Here is an 18,483-nt window from a genome sequence, read left to right as displayed (position 1 = left end):
AAAACGTAAAATATAAAACATTCTGGGTTGTTGAACACGCTTTTTGTTTAGCATTTTATACGTGTTCTTTCATAGTTTGGATGCGTTTAGGATGGATGTACAATATTGAAAATAAAAAATAAAGATACTGAAGGTTTTTGAGACACGTATTTTCCTTTTGTTTTAAGTGCTTGAACCTTTAACTGCTCAGCTGTCTAAATGAGATACTTGGAGAAGAGCGTCTGCTACGTGCCATAATCGTGAATGTGAAATATTTGAGAATTTCACATTGCACTGATGTACCGTTGAGTCACGTGACCCAGCCTAACATGTGGGAGAATCTCGCCTGCAGGATGCCAATCTCATCTCAACTTACCCAAAACTGTATGGAATCAGTGTCTTGAAGAACCAAGCAAAGAGGCCTAAAGCCTTCCTGATATTAACATGGGGTTTCTAATAAACCGTCTGCTGATTGTATATATAAATTCCCATGGAAAATGCTTTTTTTTTTTTTAAATTCAAAACTAAATATATAGATATATATTATTTTAATAATGACCATGTGTTGGACACCTAGGCACTGATTTCTTTTTTTTTTTTTTTAACTCTTCTTTTACAAAACAATGACAGAAGCAGTTAAATAATAATAAAAAAAACTTACCAAAAAAAAAAAAAAAAAAGTGTGCTTTCACCCAGAACTGTTTTTCACTTTTACAACCATGTGCCTATTATACACAAAACCAACAGCCATTTGGAAAAATAATCCAAAAAAATGTCAACGCTGTATTCATAGAAGAGAAAAGAAAGAAAAAGAAAGGGAAAAAAAAATTCTATTACCAGCAAAAAACACATTTATACTTCCTCACTTAATGAACAAAATGGATTTTCTGGTTTATACTCCCACGGATTATTCAACGTACAGGAAAAACTATAAAATATAGCCAAATGTTTGTGGACACCCGACTTTTCCAACCGTATGTGGTTCTTCCGAAAGCGGAAATCCGGGACGTTCAAATGCGTCCACAAACTTTTGGCTTGATAATGCGAATGCCCCCGTGGCTCTGAAACACTTCGCAAAATGGCACGATTTAACACTAAATTTCCGGTTGAGGAATTGTGGGGACATTGGCACTTTTGGCAACTGAGCAAAAAGTAAATGACGAAAGGACGTCATCGAGTGCTAAAGATCGACAGCTGTAACTATAATCAGAGCAGAAATGAGACGAGAAAAGTCTGAATTATTAGTCGTAGTGTAAAAGGGGGACGAATATGCCTTATAACTTATGAATTATGTCTCGAATACTTACGCAATCTGCACCTTTCTTATTCTTTTCTTTTTTATTTCTGGATATTGTTGCACAGCGGCGATCGAAGACCGAATATGTTTGCGAGTGGCTAGCTGGACGAGTTCATCGTCCGTGCCAAAAGGAAAGGGGGGGGGGAATATCGTGTAAAAGCGAATAAAATATTAATATGATACACATGGATTTCGTTTGGTTGTACTTACAAGTCCCCAGAAAACAACAAAAAAACAAAAACAAAAATAAAAACACCAATTAACGTGCAGGTTTAATAAAACTTCGGATTAGCGAGGAAGTCCATGAGAGAGAGAGAGAGAGAGAGAGAGAGAGAGAGAGAGAGAGAGAGAGAGAGAGAGAGAGAGAGAGAGAGAGAGAGAGAGAGAAGACACAAAGATGAAAAAGTGAGACCAGGGAGACACAGAAAGAAGGACAGGAGGTCACTTATTACCACAAGTGCAGCGGACTTCAGAGTTCAGTGTGCAGGTTTAAGTTATTAAATAACGGGAACTTCACTTTCTTTAACGCTTCGAACTAAAGGAAAGGAGAGGAAAAAAAATGTAAAAAAAAAAAAAAAAACAGGCGTTCATGGAAATCATCCCAAACGTAAAAGGAAAAAAAACAAACATACAGATTTTAGTACGTGTTCAAATATTCACAAAAGAGCGCCTGGGTATGCGTGTGCAAGATAGAGAGATAAAGAATAAAGAGAAAGAAAAAAGTGAGAGAGAGAAATCAGGTTACCACAGTTATTAGATGCTGTATTCCAACTTTCGGTGTCAAAATTCACAGCTGAAGCCATCAGTGTTACAAAGCCGGAGAACGAGTGATAGATGAAAAGTGCCAGTACTTTTAGATAGATAGAGAGAGAGAGAGAGAGAGAGAGAGAGAGAGAGAGCAAGAGAGAGAGAGAGAGAGATGGGGTGGTGTCCTAGCCGGATGAACAGCACCCTCCGGCTGGCATAGCGGCTTGCGGTTCGTCGTCGATGATCTGGACGCCTCTCCGTCCCGTGCTCGCATGGCTCGTCCCGTTCCCCTTGGACCTCTCGTCCACCTGCGCCGTCTCCATCATTCCTGCGCAACATGGAAAGTTTAATACAGCCTGAATCTCACTGCACACACACAAACACACACACACTAGAAGTAGACGTGTCCAGCGAGACGTCAAAACTATATAAATTTAAATTTTATGGACATCTGGAACGTCCAATAGGTGCAGACCTGATCGTTCTTGTGATAAAACAAGGTAACTACGGAAACGCCTGCCGAGGACCCTCATAGAACGTCAACCGACAGCAATGAAATGTGCGTGTGGATGTATCGACGATTATGAGAATAAAGTCGTAGCAATACGAGAACGAATCCGAAACATTTGGAGAGAAAAGTCGTAGCTAAACGAGAATAAGGGAAATATTTCGACAATCAAGTTCAAATATTTCGACGGAAACGTCGCTTTGGGAAAACGTGGACAAAAAGTAATCAAATTCGGAAAAGGTAGTTTTTTTTCATTTCCGTCTTGTAGTGTGGCCTGTGAAAATGGAGGCTTTCGCGTTATTAGTCATGTGACCAATTCATCCAAGATATGTGGCTGACATTCTACAAAAAAATTGTTGTTATAAGTTTTGTGATCTCGTCCTTAAATCAGCAGCGTCTCCACCTCACCACGTCGTAAGTGCAGGGAAATAAATTAACGTCGGTTGGAAATGACGCGTTTTTTTTATTTTTTATTTTTTTTTTTTTTTAATGGACGTTTCAGTGTGTGGATGAACAACTTTGGGAAAACGACTGAAAATGATCAAAGAAAACAAATTTTTTTCGGAATTGATTTGGATTAGTGTAGACTTAACCTTAATACATTACACGTTGACTTGAACTACGGATTTAAGAAGCCGCTATTTATCGTTGAATCAAAAATCATCTTGATTACGGCTGTAATGATTCCTCGAGAAATTCGATTGCAAAAAGGAAGGCAAATAATTTATTATTCAAATAATTATTAAAATATTTATATAATTGTTTATTTTAATTTTAAAAACAAGCATGGGGAAGAGCCATATGGAAGCCTGTTTCCACCAAATTAATTAAAATTTTACCTAATTCAGAGTTGTTGTTGTTTTTTTTCGTGCAATTCCGAGTTTTTTAGCCACTAGGGCGGCGCCACTCCCTCTGTAGTGCCCGAATGCTAAACACATTGAAAATAAAATACAATCAATAGAATCGCCTAGTATCAAACTCTGACTAACAATCAGCTCTGGAGGAGACGGAACAAGGCAGATAAAGCAGAGGAGCCTCGTTTATACACTAACAGCTCCAAACTTCAGGCCGACAACATGGTTACCGGTGGACGCACCGAAAATGTTGGATGTTTACGAGAAATTAGGTCGGAAAAGCGAGAGGAAAAAAAAAAAAACACAAACAAAGAAAAATAAATAAATAAATAATAACCTAATCTGAAAAATATTTTTTATTTATGATTTTATTTGTCTCCCCCCCCCCCACCTCACCCCACCCCCCTTGAATATTTAGTATTGAAAAAATTCTTATCCGATTATTGGATTAATCGTTGGAATTAGCGGTAGAATACTCGAATACCGAAATAATCGATCGCAACAGCTCTGATCTTGATTATTGAAACATTTTAGAAAAAAAAATTTTTATTTGTACAAACGTGCAAAACGATTTTGACAAAACATGCTGATTTTTTTTTTGCAGATTCGCACTCTTTTTGAGGACCGCGGATCGCCCGTCGATTTCAAGGATGTTCACAGAACAGTCGATTTGAGTGTAGCGATGCCCATAAAACAGGCATTGTAAAAGACGGAGACGTCCTAGATTGGCCCCTTTAAACTCATTGCTACAACAGCGTTCAAAGAAGCCACAATTTTTGTCTTTATATTTGATGGGAATCTGTATATTACCGTGCACACGAATGTATTAATTCCTCCTGTATGACTGGACTTACTTTTACACAGGTCGAGGAACAGCTCTTCGATTCCTTTGTTTAATTTAGCTGATGTGTGATAGTGTTTCGCCCCGACCGACTCTGAGTACCTGTAAGACAGAACGGTTATTTACATTTTTTTGTAAAAAAGTAAAAAAAAAAAAAAAAAAGAAAAATAGTAAAAAAAATTCCAAAATGTGTGGGAACATTGAGTCTTTTATGTTTCTTTATATAAAATAAAATAAAAACAACTTTCCTTTTGTTTCTATGCACACAATAATTGGACAGTAATTGAATAAAAGAATGTGCTGTGGACAGATTTGACAGTTTTGTCTCTTTTGGTTTGGGGTTGTTTTTTTGGAAAGTGAAAAGATCCAACATGGCAACCATACTTAACAATATATCATGTAATTCCGCCAAACTGGAACCGACTTCACCATACAATGAGCCGAAAGCGTTTGGACAAGCGTTATTAAAAAGCAAACAGTGGTCTGGAGTGGTGTTTATTGTGGAATTGCCTGCCCAGTCGTCGCACCTCAAATCCTACTGAACATCTCCAAGTAGTGAAGAACATTGGAGCTGCAACAACTAATCGCTAAAATCGATAATTTTGTTGTCAATGAATGGCGTTATCAATGAGTTGGGCTGCTCTAATTACAAGATAACAGCCACTTAGCGAAAATGGCGGCCGGCACAGGGTCAACCTGTCAAATTGTGCTTCCTGAGTCATCGGAACACTTTATATTAAATGCAACAAAGAAAACTGTACCTGCAAGTTATCGCAACATGGAGATTGTGTGGGATGGAAGTACCTCAGTGATGTACGCGGCATAGTGGTGGATTCAATTAAAACGGTGCGAACCAACACTAAATCCAAAAGCAGCGAATAACAGCGGCAGAAAAAACTATCGAATTTTTGTCACCGTTGTGGTTTTCAGCGAACGCTTTTTAGAGCGTTTCTCTACTACGCCTGCTTTCAAACGTGAATTGCTGCGGCTTTACTGCCTTCAAATGCTTGTTTTTTGATGTTTGCATATTTAATTTATGCGTACATCATTTATTATTCAAAATTGTATTCAGTATTCATTCTAAATGCTTTCATCTGTTCATTTCCACTGAACAAAATGCGTAATTTGTTATTATTTCTGTTTCATAGATTTTTGTATGCATGGTTGCCAAGTTGCCATCTGCACATCGTCATCAAAAACAATACAAATGTTGATTTACACAAACTGCTTCAGCATGCATACTCGGATATTTATTTTTTTTTGTTTTGAATTTTTTTTTTTTTTTGTTTTGAAAAAAAACAAACCCAACATGAGTGAATCTGTTCAAAAGAAGAAACCCCCCCATGCACTCCTCATCAAGCAGCAACTATAAGCTTTAAAATGTCCAAATTAAAGATGATTAAACTCTGCATTTTGTTTTTTTAAGTACACTTTTATACATTAATACCCCGAGTTAGGGTTTTACATAGTTATAGTAAGCAAAACATCGAAGTAATAATAATAAACACACGATTAATCGGAAAAATAATCGACCAATTATTCGATCGTCTAGTTTGTTGCATAGAAACAAAATGAACGTGCACATGTGTCTCTCAAAAACCATAAAGACTAAGGTGTCTCCAAGCATTTTTGTATCTGCTCTACAAAATAACTCGATGCACAGAAATCGTATACGTACGCTTCGGCATCTTCCACTGAAACATGCCTCTCTTTTTCCAGATCGACTTTATTACCTGCGAGAAGAAACAGGACAAGGGATTAGTTATTACACAAACAGCATTCACGGGATGGCGAAGCTGATCGGCGCTCTCCTACAGCATGCGTAATGACAATGGTATGATGTTTCATATTATACTGTATGTAATATTTTCTACTATATATATATATATATATATATATATATATATATATATATATATATATATATATATATATATATATATATATATATAAAAATATAAATAAAACAAGTGTCCGCAGACAATGACTCGTGATTAATCGCAAATTAATCGAGCGATTGTCCGCGTTTCACCTGCGATAAATCGCAAGTCAACTGCGGCCAATGCGATTAATCGCGGGTCAACCGCGCAATTGATTTGTGATTATACACGGGTCAACCACGCCCAATCATGCGATTAATTTGCGATTAATCGCGAGTAAAGCGGGGACACATGTAAATTAGTTGTTGATTAAATGTTTTAGCCTATTGATAGCCCTAATATATTATACATATATATATACACAGTACAGACCAAAAGTTTGGACACACCTTCTCATTCAAAGAGTTTTCTTTATTTTCATGACTATGAAAATTGTAGAGTCACACTGAAGGCATCAAGGGCTATTTGACCAAGAAGGAGAGTGATGGGGTGCTGCGCCAGATGACCTGGCCTCCACAGTCACCGGACCTGAACCCAATCGAGATGGTTTAGGGGTGAGCTGGACCGCAGAGTGAAGGCAAAAGGGCCAACAAGTGCCAAGCATCTCTCGGGGGAACTCCTTTAAGACTGTTGGAAGACCATTTCAGGTGACTACCTCTTGAAGCTCATCAAGAGAATGCCAAGAGTGTGCAAAGCAGTAATCAAAGCAAAAGGTGGCTACTTTGAAGAACCTAGAATATGACATTTTTCAGTTGTTTCACACTTTTTTGTTATGTATATAATTCCATATATAATTCCACATGTGTTCATTCATAGTTTTGGTGCCTTCAGTGTGAATCTACAATTTTCATAGTCATGAAAATAAAGAAAACTCTTTGAATGAGAAGGTGTGTCCAAACTTTTGTTCTGTACTGTATGTGTGTGTGTATATATATATACACACACATATATACACATATATACATATACACACATACATACACACACACACACACACACACACACACAGTAGAAAATTATATTATATACAGTATAATTAATTGCGATTAATCTTTTCTTCTGTTCTAAATGTCATTTATACGGATGTTTTTTCACGTTTTCAATACTCTAACATAAGAGTGAACAAATGTGCTCGCGTAATGCAAATATGTTTAGTACAACAATACAGCATGTACAGCAGGCTCAAACAAATTTACTTATTATGCAATTATTCCCTTAATCCTTCATACTTAAAGCAAATAATCTCACACTATGAGATTGTGTCTAACCGTACAAGGTAGAAAATAAAGGTTTACAATAACATTTCAATAACCTTCTGCCAAGCGAGATCAAAACAGAGTGATTTAAAAAAATTTATAATTTTATCAGGCGAAATAAACTGTGCGAATAACCCGAAGCTTCAGACAGACGGCAAACTCAATTTACTTAAGTGCCTTCGAACTTCTAACGCGTGCAAAAAATAAAATAAATAAATAATAATTAAAAAAAGATTGAATAAAAACAGACGTAGGTTTCCTGGTCTGTCTGCAGGATGACGCAGCTCTACCTCTGCCATGTTAATCTGATATTCTACGGGACTCTCGTAGCAGCGGTGGTGCTGAGAGGAACAGTTTAGCGGAGAGAAATCGATCTACATGGAAAATATTGGTCACGACTCATTGGTCACTTTTGAAATAATTAAAAAGTATGGTGTAGCTACAAATAATAAATAAATCCGCTTTCAACGACAAATATGTTTTAATTTTATAACTTTAATGCTGATGCGCAGATGTAAATCTCAATCTCAACATCCCCAAATAATAAATAAATTAATAAATTTAAATGTTTTAGTTAGTGTTAGTATACGCTAACAATGTAAAATAGTCCAAAATAAACAGCCTTGAATACGAATGGAAGACGACAACGAGGGTCCGAATCTGAACTTTTGTATTTCGGTTCAAAAAAGCTTTAAAAGGAGGAAAAAATAAATAAATAAATAAATAAATAAATTAAAAAATGCTAAATCATCAGATCCCTGAACGCCATTGACCTCCACGATCGGCGAACTGAAATCCACACGACTCCCCTGAGGGAGTTAAAACGTCGGAGATGTGTGTGAACGCTGGGGAAGACTGAGGGAGACGGACCGGGGGAGTGTCAGGAGTGCATATGGTGAGGGACGACTCGCATTACTTACCTACTATACATAAACAGATTTCGTTTCCCAACATTTTCCTTAATTCTTTCACCCAGTTTTTCACCTGGTACAACATGAGAAAAAAAAAATGCATATTAGTAAAAAAATTTTTGCACATAACTTCATTTATAGTGAATATGTCGATGATCTTGCGAAAAGACGAGCCTCACCTTCTGGAAGGAGTCTTCGTCGGTGACGTCGTAGACTAAAACGGCTCCGTTGGAGTCTCTGTAGTAGATCGGCCCGAGAGCGTGGAAGCGTTCCTGCCCGGCTGTGTCCTGCGTCACGCAAAAACACACACAAACACCGCCATCCGTTTTTCACTTTGCCTCAGTACGTTTTAAATGAGCTTTGGCCCGGATCATGTTCACGCATAACTACTTCTTCGCATAATGGAGATTCGACCCTCTATGGTTTATGACAGATTATCTGAAGATCATCCTATATTGAGTTTTGTCCCAGAGATATCTCCAGATTTCTTTGAATCTTTTTATGATGTTGTGTAGTGTGAAGAGATATTCAACTGTCTTGCCCTTTTTTTTTTTTTTTTGCGTAATTCGTTCAACCAAATTCAATGCGTTTGTTTTAGTATTCGTTAACAACGTAAAATAGTCCAAAATAAACAGCCTTGAATACGAATGGAAGACGGCAACGAGGGTCCGAATCGGAACTTTTGTAAAGAGATAATCGACTGTTTTGCTATTTTTGTTTTGGCGTAATTCGTTCGATCTTTTTTAGTGTAAAGGCGAAATTGTAACCGTAAAACAAAACTAGCATTTCAGAATAAGTTGAACATTATTCTGAAATTGTTCCACAATTTGTAGACTTGTCTTTCACGGATTGGCCTATTAACCTTATCGGTTGCAAAAATGTTGCTTCGACTGTTTCGTTTTAATAACGTACTTTTTTTTTTTTACTGTTGTTGCCCCGTCCCGATTTTTTTCAAAATTAGCTTGTTAATTCCCCCCCCCCCAAAAAAAAATACAATAACATTTTTGCGTTTTCAATTTCACGTAGTGTCCCGACTTCTTTGGAATCGGGGTTGTAAACTCGGGACCATGTAACGACGACGCGAAAATCTTTTTTTTCCAAGTGCAAATTCGGAAATATGAAGTTTTCGGATCCTTCGCAAAAAACTATTGCGCTCAGGCACACCCCGTTTCTCAAGATCGTTCCCGAGATGTTTCCACACCTCGAGCAAAAAAAAAAAAACATGAGGTCAAAGGAACTTCCTGGAGAGCTAAGAGAAACTCAGAGACTTTTCTCACACACTTCTAGAGCTTGTAGAAAGACTTACCCAAATAGCCAGATTGACTCTCTTGCCTGTGATGTTGAGCTTCTTGGTAAGGAACGACGCCTAAAAACAAAACGAGAAACGTGTCAAATGCAGAAAAGTTGCGTATCAACACTGAGGAACCAACTCAGGGTCACGTGAGCAGCTAATAAACCTACTACTATCACATCGGCAGTTGAATCGTTATGAATTTCATTAATATCCGTTATACCGCTTCTTAAACAATAGGCAGCAGGACCAGAGGTAGTAAAAGGTAGATTAGGGAACATCAGAGGGAGATTAAGGAACTAATCTCGAAACATGTTCACTCATAGTCCAAGATTTGCACTGGAATGGAGCTCATTTTACCTTAAATTTCTTTTTATAAATCAATCATTTCCTGTCCATGGGCTTTCAGATACCATGAAAGTGCAAGCCAAAGCTTCTTCAAGCTTCACATTACTGTGGAGGTCTGCTGGACGTTTTCCGTCACGGGAATGTGTCCAGGATGGAGGACTTTGCACTTCCTGGTCTGATTTTTTTTTTTCCTGACTAACTTCAGGAGAAAAAAATAAAATAAAAAAAAAAGTCTGGTGGGAGAACTTCTCCTTAGGCTGCAATAAAGATGAAAGCTCAGGAACTGACTGGTTTCCAAAACTATATCATGATGTGTTTTTCATTAATAGATAAAAACAAATTGGTCTGGGCATCTCGTTAGTCAGGACACTTGTCTACAGAACATTGGTATATTGGAGATATCAATATCCAGAAATATTGATGTCGTTCCCGGGGACACCGAAAATGTTCGACGGACTACGGCAGTTTATTTTGGAGAGGAACAGGAACGTCTGCACCATCCTTCATTGTTGGACCCTCGGAAGGTGCGTCATTCATTATTAGATGTAAATTTCTAATTGGGATGGTGTAAATGTGGACTGTTCTTCTATGAAATTCCAAATGTTTCGGTTCCTCTACGGTTCCTCTGCACACATCTTCGACTGGACCGATTAGACCAATCATCTAAAATATCCATGGTGGCGTTCCTGATGGGGCTTCATCATGAACAAGGCCACCGAATCGGTTTACCGAAAACGTGGAACGGAAATCTTTAGAGAAACACAGGAACATCTACACCTGGGAAGCATTTGGTAGTGTCAGTGTGTATTAGTGTGTTTGTGTGTATTCTGTAGTGTCAGTGTATGTTAGTGTGTATTCAGTAGTGTCAGTGTGTATGTGTGTGTGTTAGTGTGTATTCAGTAGTGTCAGTGTGTGTTAGTGTGTATTCAGTAGTGTTAGTGTGTGTTATTGTCTATTTAGTGGTGTCAGTGTGTATGTGTGTGTTACTGTGTATTCAGTAGTGTCAGTGTGTGTATTCAGTAGTGTAAGTGTTAATGTGTGTATTCAGTAGTGTCAGTGTGTATTCAGTAGTGTCAGTGTGTATTCAGTAGTGTCAGTGTGCATCAGTGTGTATTCAGTAGTGTCAGTGTGTATCAGTGTGTATTCAGTAGTGTCAGTGTGTATCAGTGTGTATTCAGTAGTGTCAGTGTGTATCAGTGTGTATTCAGTAGTGTCAGTGTGTATCAGTGTGTATTCAGTAGTGTCAGTGTGTATCAGTGTGTATTCAGTAGTGTCAGTGTGTATCAGTGTGTATTCAGTAGTGTCAGTGTGTATCAGTGTGTATTCAGTAGTGTCAGTGTGTATCAGTGTGTATTCAGTAGTGTCAGTGTGTATCAGTGTGTATTCAGTAGTGTCAGTGTGTATCAGTGTGTATTCAGTAGTGTCAGTGTGTATCAGTGTGTATTCAGTAGTGTCAGTGTGTATCAGTGTGTATTCAGTAGTGTCAGTGTGTATCAGTGTGTATTCAGTAGTGTCAGTGTGTATCAGTGTGTATTCAGTAGTGTCAGTGTGTATCAGTGTGTATTCAGTAGTGTCAGTGTGTATCAGTGTGTATTCAGTAGTGTCAGTGTGTATCAGTGTGTATTCAGTAGTGTCAGTGTGTATCAGTGTGTATTCAGTAGTGTCAGTGTGTATCAGTGTGTATTCAGTAGTGTCAGTGTGTATCAGTGTGTATTCAGTAGTGTCAGTGTGTATCAGTGTGTATTCAGTAGTGTCAGTGTGTATCAGTGTGTATTCAGTAGTGTCAGTGTGTATCAGTGTGTATTCAGTAGTGTCAGTGTGTATCAGTGTGTATTCAGTAGTGTCAGTGTGTATCAGTGTGTATTCAGTAGTGTCAGTGTGTATCAGTGTGTATTCAGTAGTGTCAGTGTGTATCAGTGTGTATTCAGTAGTGTCAGTGTGTATCAGTGTGTATTCAGTAGTGTCAGTGTGTATCAGTGTGTATTCAGTAGTGTCAGTGTGTATCAGTGTGTATTCAGTAGTGTCAATGTGTATCAGTGTGTATTCAGTAGTGTCAATGTGTATCAGTGTGTATTCAGTAGTGTCAGTGTGTATCAGTGTGTATTCAGTAGTGTCAGTGTGTATTAGTGTGTGTGAGTGTATTCAGTAGTGTGAATGTGTGTATTCAGTAGTGTTAGTGTGTGTTATTGTCTATTTAGTGGTGTCAGTGTGTATATGTGTGTTACTGTGTATTCAGTAGTGTCAGTGTGTATTCAGTAGTGTCAGTGTGTTTTCGTGTGTATTTGTGTGTGTTTGTGTGTATTAGTGTGTGTGAGTGTGTATTCAGTAGTGTCAGTGTGTGTTAGTGTGTATTCAGTAGTGTCAATGTGTATCAGTGTGTATTCAGTAGTGTCAGTGTGTATTAGTGTGTATTCAGTAGTTTCAGTGTGTATTAGTGTGTGTGAGTGTATTCAGTAGTGTGAATGTGTGTATTCAGTAGTGTTAGTGTGTGTTATTGTCTATTTAGTGGTGTCAGTGTGTATGTGTTTTACTGTGTATTCAGTAGTGTCAGTGTGTATTCAGTAGTGTCAGTGTGTTTTCGTGTGTATTAGTGTGTGTGAGTGTGTATTCAGTAGTGTCAGTGTGTATCAGTGTGTATTCAGTAGTGTCAATGTGTATCAGTGTGTATTCAGTAGTGTCAGTGTGTATCAGTGTGTATTCAGTAGTGTCAGTGTGTATCAGTGTGTATTCAGTAGTGTCAGTGTGTATCAGTGTGTATTCAGTAGTGTCAGTGTGTATCAGTGTGTATTCAGTAGTGTCAGTGTGTATCAGTGTGTATTCAGTAGTGTCAGTGTGTGTTAGTGTGTATTCAGTAGTGTCAATGTGTATCAGTGTGTATTCAGTAGTGTCAGTGTGTATTAGTGTGTATTCAGTAGTTTCAGTGTGTATTAGTGTGTGTGAGTGTATTCAGTAGTGTGAATGTGTGTATTCAGTAGTGTTAGTGTGTGTTATTGTCTATTTAGTGGTGTCAGTGTGTATATGTGTGTTACTGTGTATTCAGTAGTGTCAGTGTGTATTCAGTAGTGTCAGTGTGTTTTCGTGTGTATTTGTGTGTGTTTGTGTGTATTAGTGTGTGTGAGTGTGTATTCAGTAGTGTCAGTGTGTGTTAGTGTGTATTCAGTAGTGTCAATGTGTATCAGTGTGTATTCAGTAGTGTCAGTGTGTATTAGTGTGTATTCAGTAGTTTCAGTGTGTATTAGTGTGTGTGAGTGTATTCAGTAGTGTGAATGTGTGTATTCAGTAGTGTTAGTGTGTGTTATTGTCTATTTAGTGGTGTCAGTGTGTATGTGTGTTACTGTGTATTCAGTAGTGTCAGTGTGTATTCAGTAGTGTCAGTGTGTTTTCGTGTGTATTTGTGTGTGTTTGTGTGTATTAGTGTGTGTGAGTGTGTATTCAGTAGTGTCAGTGTGTGTTAGTGTGTATTCAGTAGTGTCAGTGTGTGTTAGTGTGTATTCAGTAGTGTCAGTGTGTGTGAGTGTGTATTCAGTAGTGTCAGTGTGTGTGAGTGTGTATTCAGTAGTGTCAGTGTGTGTGAGTGTGTATTCAGTAGTTTCAGTGTGTATTAGTGTGTGTGAGTGTATTCAGTAGTGTGAATGTGTGTATTCAGTAGTGTTAGTGTGTGTTATTGTCTATTTAGTGGTGTCAGTGTGTATGTGTTTTACTGTGTATTCAGTAGTGTCAGTGTGTATTCAGTAGTGTCAGTGTGTATTCAGTAGTGTCAGTGTGTGTGAGTGTGTATTCAGTAGTGTCAGTGTGTGTCAGTGTGTATTCAGTAGTGTCAGTGTGTGTCAGTGTGTATTCAGTAGTGTCAGTGTGTGTCAGTGTGTATTCAGTAGTGTCAGTGTGTATCAGTGTGTATTCAGTAGTGTCAGTGTGTATCAGTGTGTATTCAGTAGTGTCAGTGTGTATCAGTGTGTATTCAGTAGTGTCAGTGTGTATCAGTGTGTATTCAGTAGTGTCAGTGTGTATCAGTGTGTATTCAGTAGTGTCAGTGTGTATCAGTGTGTATTCAGTAGTGTCAGTGTGTATCAGTGTGTATTCAGTAGTGTCAATGTGTATCAGTGTGTATTCAGTAGTGTAAATGTGTATCAGTGTGTATTCAGTAGTGTCAGTGTGTATCAGTGTGTATTCAGTAGTTTCAGTGTGTATTAGTGTGTGTGAGTGTATTCAGTAGTGTGAATGTGTGTATTCAGTAGTGTTAGTGTGTGTTATTGTCTATTTAGTGGTGTCAGTGTGTATATGTGTGTTACTGTGTATTCAGTAGTGTCAGTGTGTATTCAGTAGTGTCAGTGTGTTTTCGTGTGTATTTGTGTGTGTTTGTGTGTATTAGTGTGTGTGAGTGTGTATTCAGTAGTGTCAGTGTGTGTTAGTGTGTATTCAGTAGTGTCAATGTGTATCAGTGTGTATTCAGTAGTGTCAGTGTGTATTAGTGTGTATTCAGTAGTTTCAGTGTGTATTAGTGTGTGTGAGTGTATTCAGTAGTGTGAATGTGTGTATTCAGTAGTGTTAGTGTGTGTTATTGTCTATTTAGTGGTGTCAGTGTGTATGTGTTTTACTGTGTATTCAGTAGTGTCAGTGTGTATTCAGTAGTGTCAGTGTGTTTTCGTGTGTATTAGTGTGTGTGAGTGTGTATTCAGTAGTGTCAGTGTGTGTTAGTGTGTATTCAGTAGTGTCAATGTGTATCAGTGTGTATTCAGTAGTGTCAATGTGTATCAGTGTGTATTCAGTAGTGTCAATGTGTATCAGTGTGTATTCAGTAGTGTCAGTGTGTATCAGTGTGTATTCAGTAGTGTCAGTGTGTATCAGTGTGTATTCAGTAGTGTCAGTGTGTATCAGTGTGTATTCAGTAGTGTCAGTGTGTATCAGTGTGTATTCAGTAGTGTCAGTGTGTATCAGTGTGTATTTAGTAGTGTCAGTGTGTATCAGTGTGTATTCAGTAGTGTCAGTGTGTATCAGTGTGTATTCAGTAGTGTCAGTGTGTATCAGTGTGTATTCAGTAGTGTCAGTGTGTATCAGTGTGTATTCAGTAGTGTCAGTGTGTGTTAGTGTGTATTCAGTAGTGTCAATGTGTATCAGTGTGTATTCAGTAGTGTCAGTGTGTATTAGTGTGTATTCAGTAGTTTCAGTGTGTATTAGTGTGTGTGAGTGTATTCAGTAGTGTGAATGTGTGTATTCAGTAGTGTTAGTGTGTGTTATTGTCTATTTAGTGGTGTCAGTGTGTATGTGTGTTACTGTGTATTCAGTAGTGTCAGTGTGTATTCAGTAGTGTCAGTGTGTTTTCGTGTGTATTTGTGTGTGTGAGTGTGTATTCAGTAGTGTCAGTGTGTGTGAGTGTGTATTCAGTAGTGTCAGTGTGTGTGAGTGTGTATTCAGTAGTGTCAGTGTGTGTGAGTGTGTATTCAGTAGTGTCAGTGTGTGTGAGTGTGTATTCAGTAGTGTCAGTGTGTGTGAGTGTGTATTCAGTAGTGTCAGTGTGTGTTAGTGTGTATTCAGTAGTGTCAGTGTGTGTTAGTGTGTATTCAGTAGTGTCAGTGTGTGTTAGTGTGTATTCAGTAGTGTCAGTGTGTGTTAGTGTGTATTCAGTAGTGTCAGTGTGTGTTAGTGTGTATTCAGTAGTGTCAGTGTGTGTTAGTGTGTATTCAGTAGTGTCAGTGTGTGTTAGTGTGTATTCAGTAGTGTCAGTGTGTGTTAGTGTGTATTCAGTAGTGTCAGTGTGTATTAGTGTGTGTGAGTGTATTCAGTAGTGTAAATGTGTGTATTCAGTAGTGTTAGTGTGTGTTATTGTCTATTTAGTGGTGTCAGTGTGTATTCAGTAGTGTCAGTGTGTATTAGTGTGTATTCAGTAGTGTCAGTGTGTATTAGTGTGTATTCAGTAGTGTCAGTGTGTATTAGTGTGTATTCAGTAGTGTCAGTGTGTATTAGTGTGTATTCAGTAGTGTCAGTGTGTATTAGTGTGTATTCAGTAGTGTCAGTGTGTATTAGTGTGTATTCAGTAGTGTCAGTGTGTATTAGTGTGTGTGAGTGTATTCAGTAGTGTAAATGTGTGTATTCAGTAGTGTTAGTGTGTGTTATTGTCTATTTAGTGGTGTCAGTGTGTATGTGTGTCAGTGTGTGTTAGTGTGTATTCAGTAGTGTCAGTGTGTATTAGTGTGTATTCAGTAGTGTCAGTGTGTATTAGTGTGTATTCAGTAGTGTCAGTGTGTATTAGTGTGTATTCAGTAGTGTCAGTGTGTATTAGTGTGTATTCAGTAGTGTCAGTGTGTATTAGTGTGTATTCAGTAGTGTCAGTGTGTATTAGTGTGTATTCAGTAGTGTCAGTGTGTATTAGTGTGTGTGAGTGTATTCAGTAGTGTAAATGTGTGTATTCAGTAGTGTTAGTGTGTGTTATTGTCTATTTAGTGGTGTCAGTGTGTATGTGTGTCAGTGTGTGTTAGTGTGTATTCAGTAGTGTCAGTGTGTATTAGTGTGTATTCAGTAGTGTCAGTGTGTATTAGTGTGTATTCAGTAGTGTCAGTGTGTATTAGTGTGTATTCAGTAGTGTCAGTGTGTATTAGTGTGTATTCAGTAGTGTCAGTGTGTATTAGTGTGTATTCAGTAGTGTCAGTGTGTATTAGTGTGTATTCAGTAGTGTCAGTGTGTATTAGTGTGTATTCAGTAGTGTCAGTGTGTATTAGTGTGTATTCAGTAGTGTCAGTGTGTATTAGTGTGTATTCAGTAGTGTCAGTGTGTATTAGTGTGTATTCAGTAGTGTTAGTGTGTGTTATTGTCTATTTAGTGGTGTCAGTGTGTATATGTGTGTTAGTGTGTATTTGTGTGTGTTACTGTGTATTCAGTAGTGTCAGTGTGTGTTTGTGTGTATTTGTGTGTGTTAGTGTGTATTCAGTAGTGTGAATGTGTGTATTCAGTAGTGTTAGTGTGTGTTATTGTCTATTTAGTGGTGTCAGTGTGTATGTGTGTGTTAGTGTGTAACTGTGTATTCAGTAGTGTCAGTGTGTGTATTCAGTAGTGTCAGTGTGTATTAGTGTGTATTCGGTAGTGTCAGTGTGTATTAGTGTGTGTGAGTGTGTATTCAGTAGTGTCAGTGTGTGTTCGTGTGTATTTGTGTGTGTGAGTGTGTATTCAGTAGTGTCAGTGTGTATTAGTGTGTATTTAGTAGTGTCAGTGTGTATTCAGTAGTCAGTGTGTGTTCGTGTGTATTTGTGTGTGTTAGTGTGTATTCAGTAGTGTCAGTGTGTGTGTGTGTGTGTGTGTGTATTCAGTAGTGTCAGTTTGTAGAAAGTGCTGGTTTAATATAAGAATGACTTATGGCTGAGATTGTAACCGTGTTCAGTTCACATTTGGAGTGAATTGAAATCGAAACAGATGACAGGAAACACGTGTGTGTGTGTGTGTGTGTGTGTGTGTGTGTGTGTGTGTGTGTGTGTGTGTGTGTCTAGGTGAGGCAAGTTCCTCTACAACCCACACCATGAGAAAACAAGCCTGGGATGAGAACAAATTGATAAAAAAAAAACTTACAATTTTCACCAAAATCTAATTCTAAAGCATAATTTTTTTTATCAAGTTAAATTCTTTTTTGACTTTTTGACCAAATCTATAGTGTTATAAGAGTGTTAGGTGTCACTCCGAGGCTGTTTTGGAGCTCTGAAGAGCAGAAGCAGAAGCAGCTTCCAGCGACGCCTGCCTGCGTGTGTGTGTGTGTGTGTGTGTGTGTGTGTGTGTGTCCCCGCGCCCCCTGAGCAGGAAGGCCGTGTGCTGAAGCCTGAGGTTCCGCCGTACACAGTGCGCTGGTATGAAGGCGTTGGAGAAAGTGGACCGAAGCCCAGTGTGTGTGTGTGTGTGTGTGTCGGAGTTACCTGGAGGGTCGTGATGTGTTTGTCGTTGAACTTGTTTTCGCAGTAGCGGAGCACCAGCGACGTCTTGCCCACGCAGCCTTCCCCTAACAGCACCACCTTGAAGGAGAAGGTCCTGTGGGCAGAAGTGGCAGCAGCACCGCCGCCAGCCGCCATGGTGTAGAGAAGAGAAAAGGAGGAGTAGAGAGGAGGAGTGGAGTGGAGGAGAGAGAGATCTCCTTCTTCAACTTAACAGGGAAAAGTCAACCTCTCGAACCGCCTTACATTGATATAATCCACATACATATAAAGTAAATCTGTAAGAAAACGGTCTAAAAATAATCTTCCTTGCTGAGATTTTTGATATAAAAAATGAAAAAAATACAGGACAAAAATAATATTTCCGCCTCTTTCAGATCTCTGTGCTGCTCAGTCTGGTTTAATGGCGTCCTCTGCTACGTCACACTCCCGGAATCATATGACTGAGCTGCTGCCCTGTGCCCCTTGTGACGTCACAGTCTGCCTCAGGCACAATAGTGGCGCTGCTTTTACACTTTTCCAGACAACGATCTAAATTAAAGTTTTTACATTTTTCTGTTATATATAGATTTATATATATATATATATATATATATATATATATATACACACAAATATTTACAAAAAAGTTTTGCACTGTAAAAAAATGTAATAATAAAAAAAA

At 38.3% G+C, this 18,483-nt stretch overlaps 1 protein-coding gene across 1 annotated transcript; it reads right to left on the bottom strand.

The window, feature by feature from the left end:
- Positions 1–1,309: 1,309 nt before the first annotated feature.
- On the bottom strand, positions 1,310–17,957 carry rab21 (RAB21, member RAS oncogene family; the record flags this gene model as incomplete). Its single annotated transcript, XM_083528660.1, has 7 exons — positions 1,310–2,351; positions 4,240–4,328; positions 5,905–5,959; positions 8,283–8,346; positions 8,453–8,560; positions 9,580–9,639; positions 17,805–17,957. The coding sequence occupies 7 exons, from the start codon at positions 17,955–17,957 to the stop codon at positions 2,209–2,211; spliced, it is 672 nt and encodes a 223-aa protein (XP_083384786.1). The 3' UTR covers positions 1,310–2,208.
- Positions 17,958–18,483: the final 526 nt, after the last annotated feature.

This window comes from Silurus aristotelis, assembly GCF_946808225.1.
Source record: "Silurus aristotelis genome assembly, chromosome: 24".
Taxonomy (NCBI): Eukaryota; Metazoa; Chordata; class Actinopteri; order Siluriformes; family Siluridae; genus Silurus; species Silurus aristotelis.
This window is presented reverse-complemented; position numbering and strand designations above follow the sequence as displayed.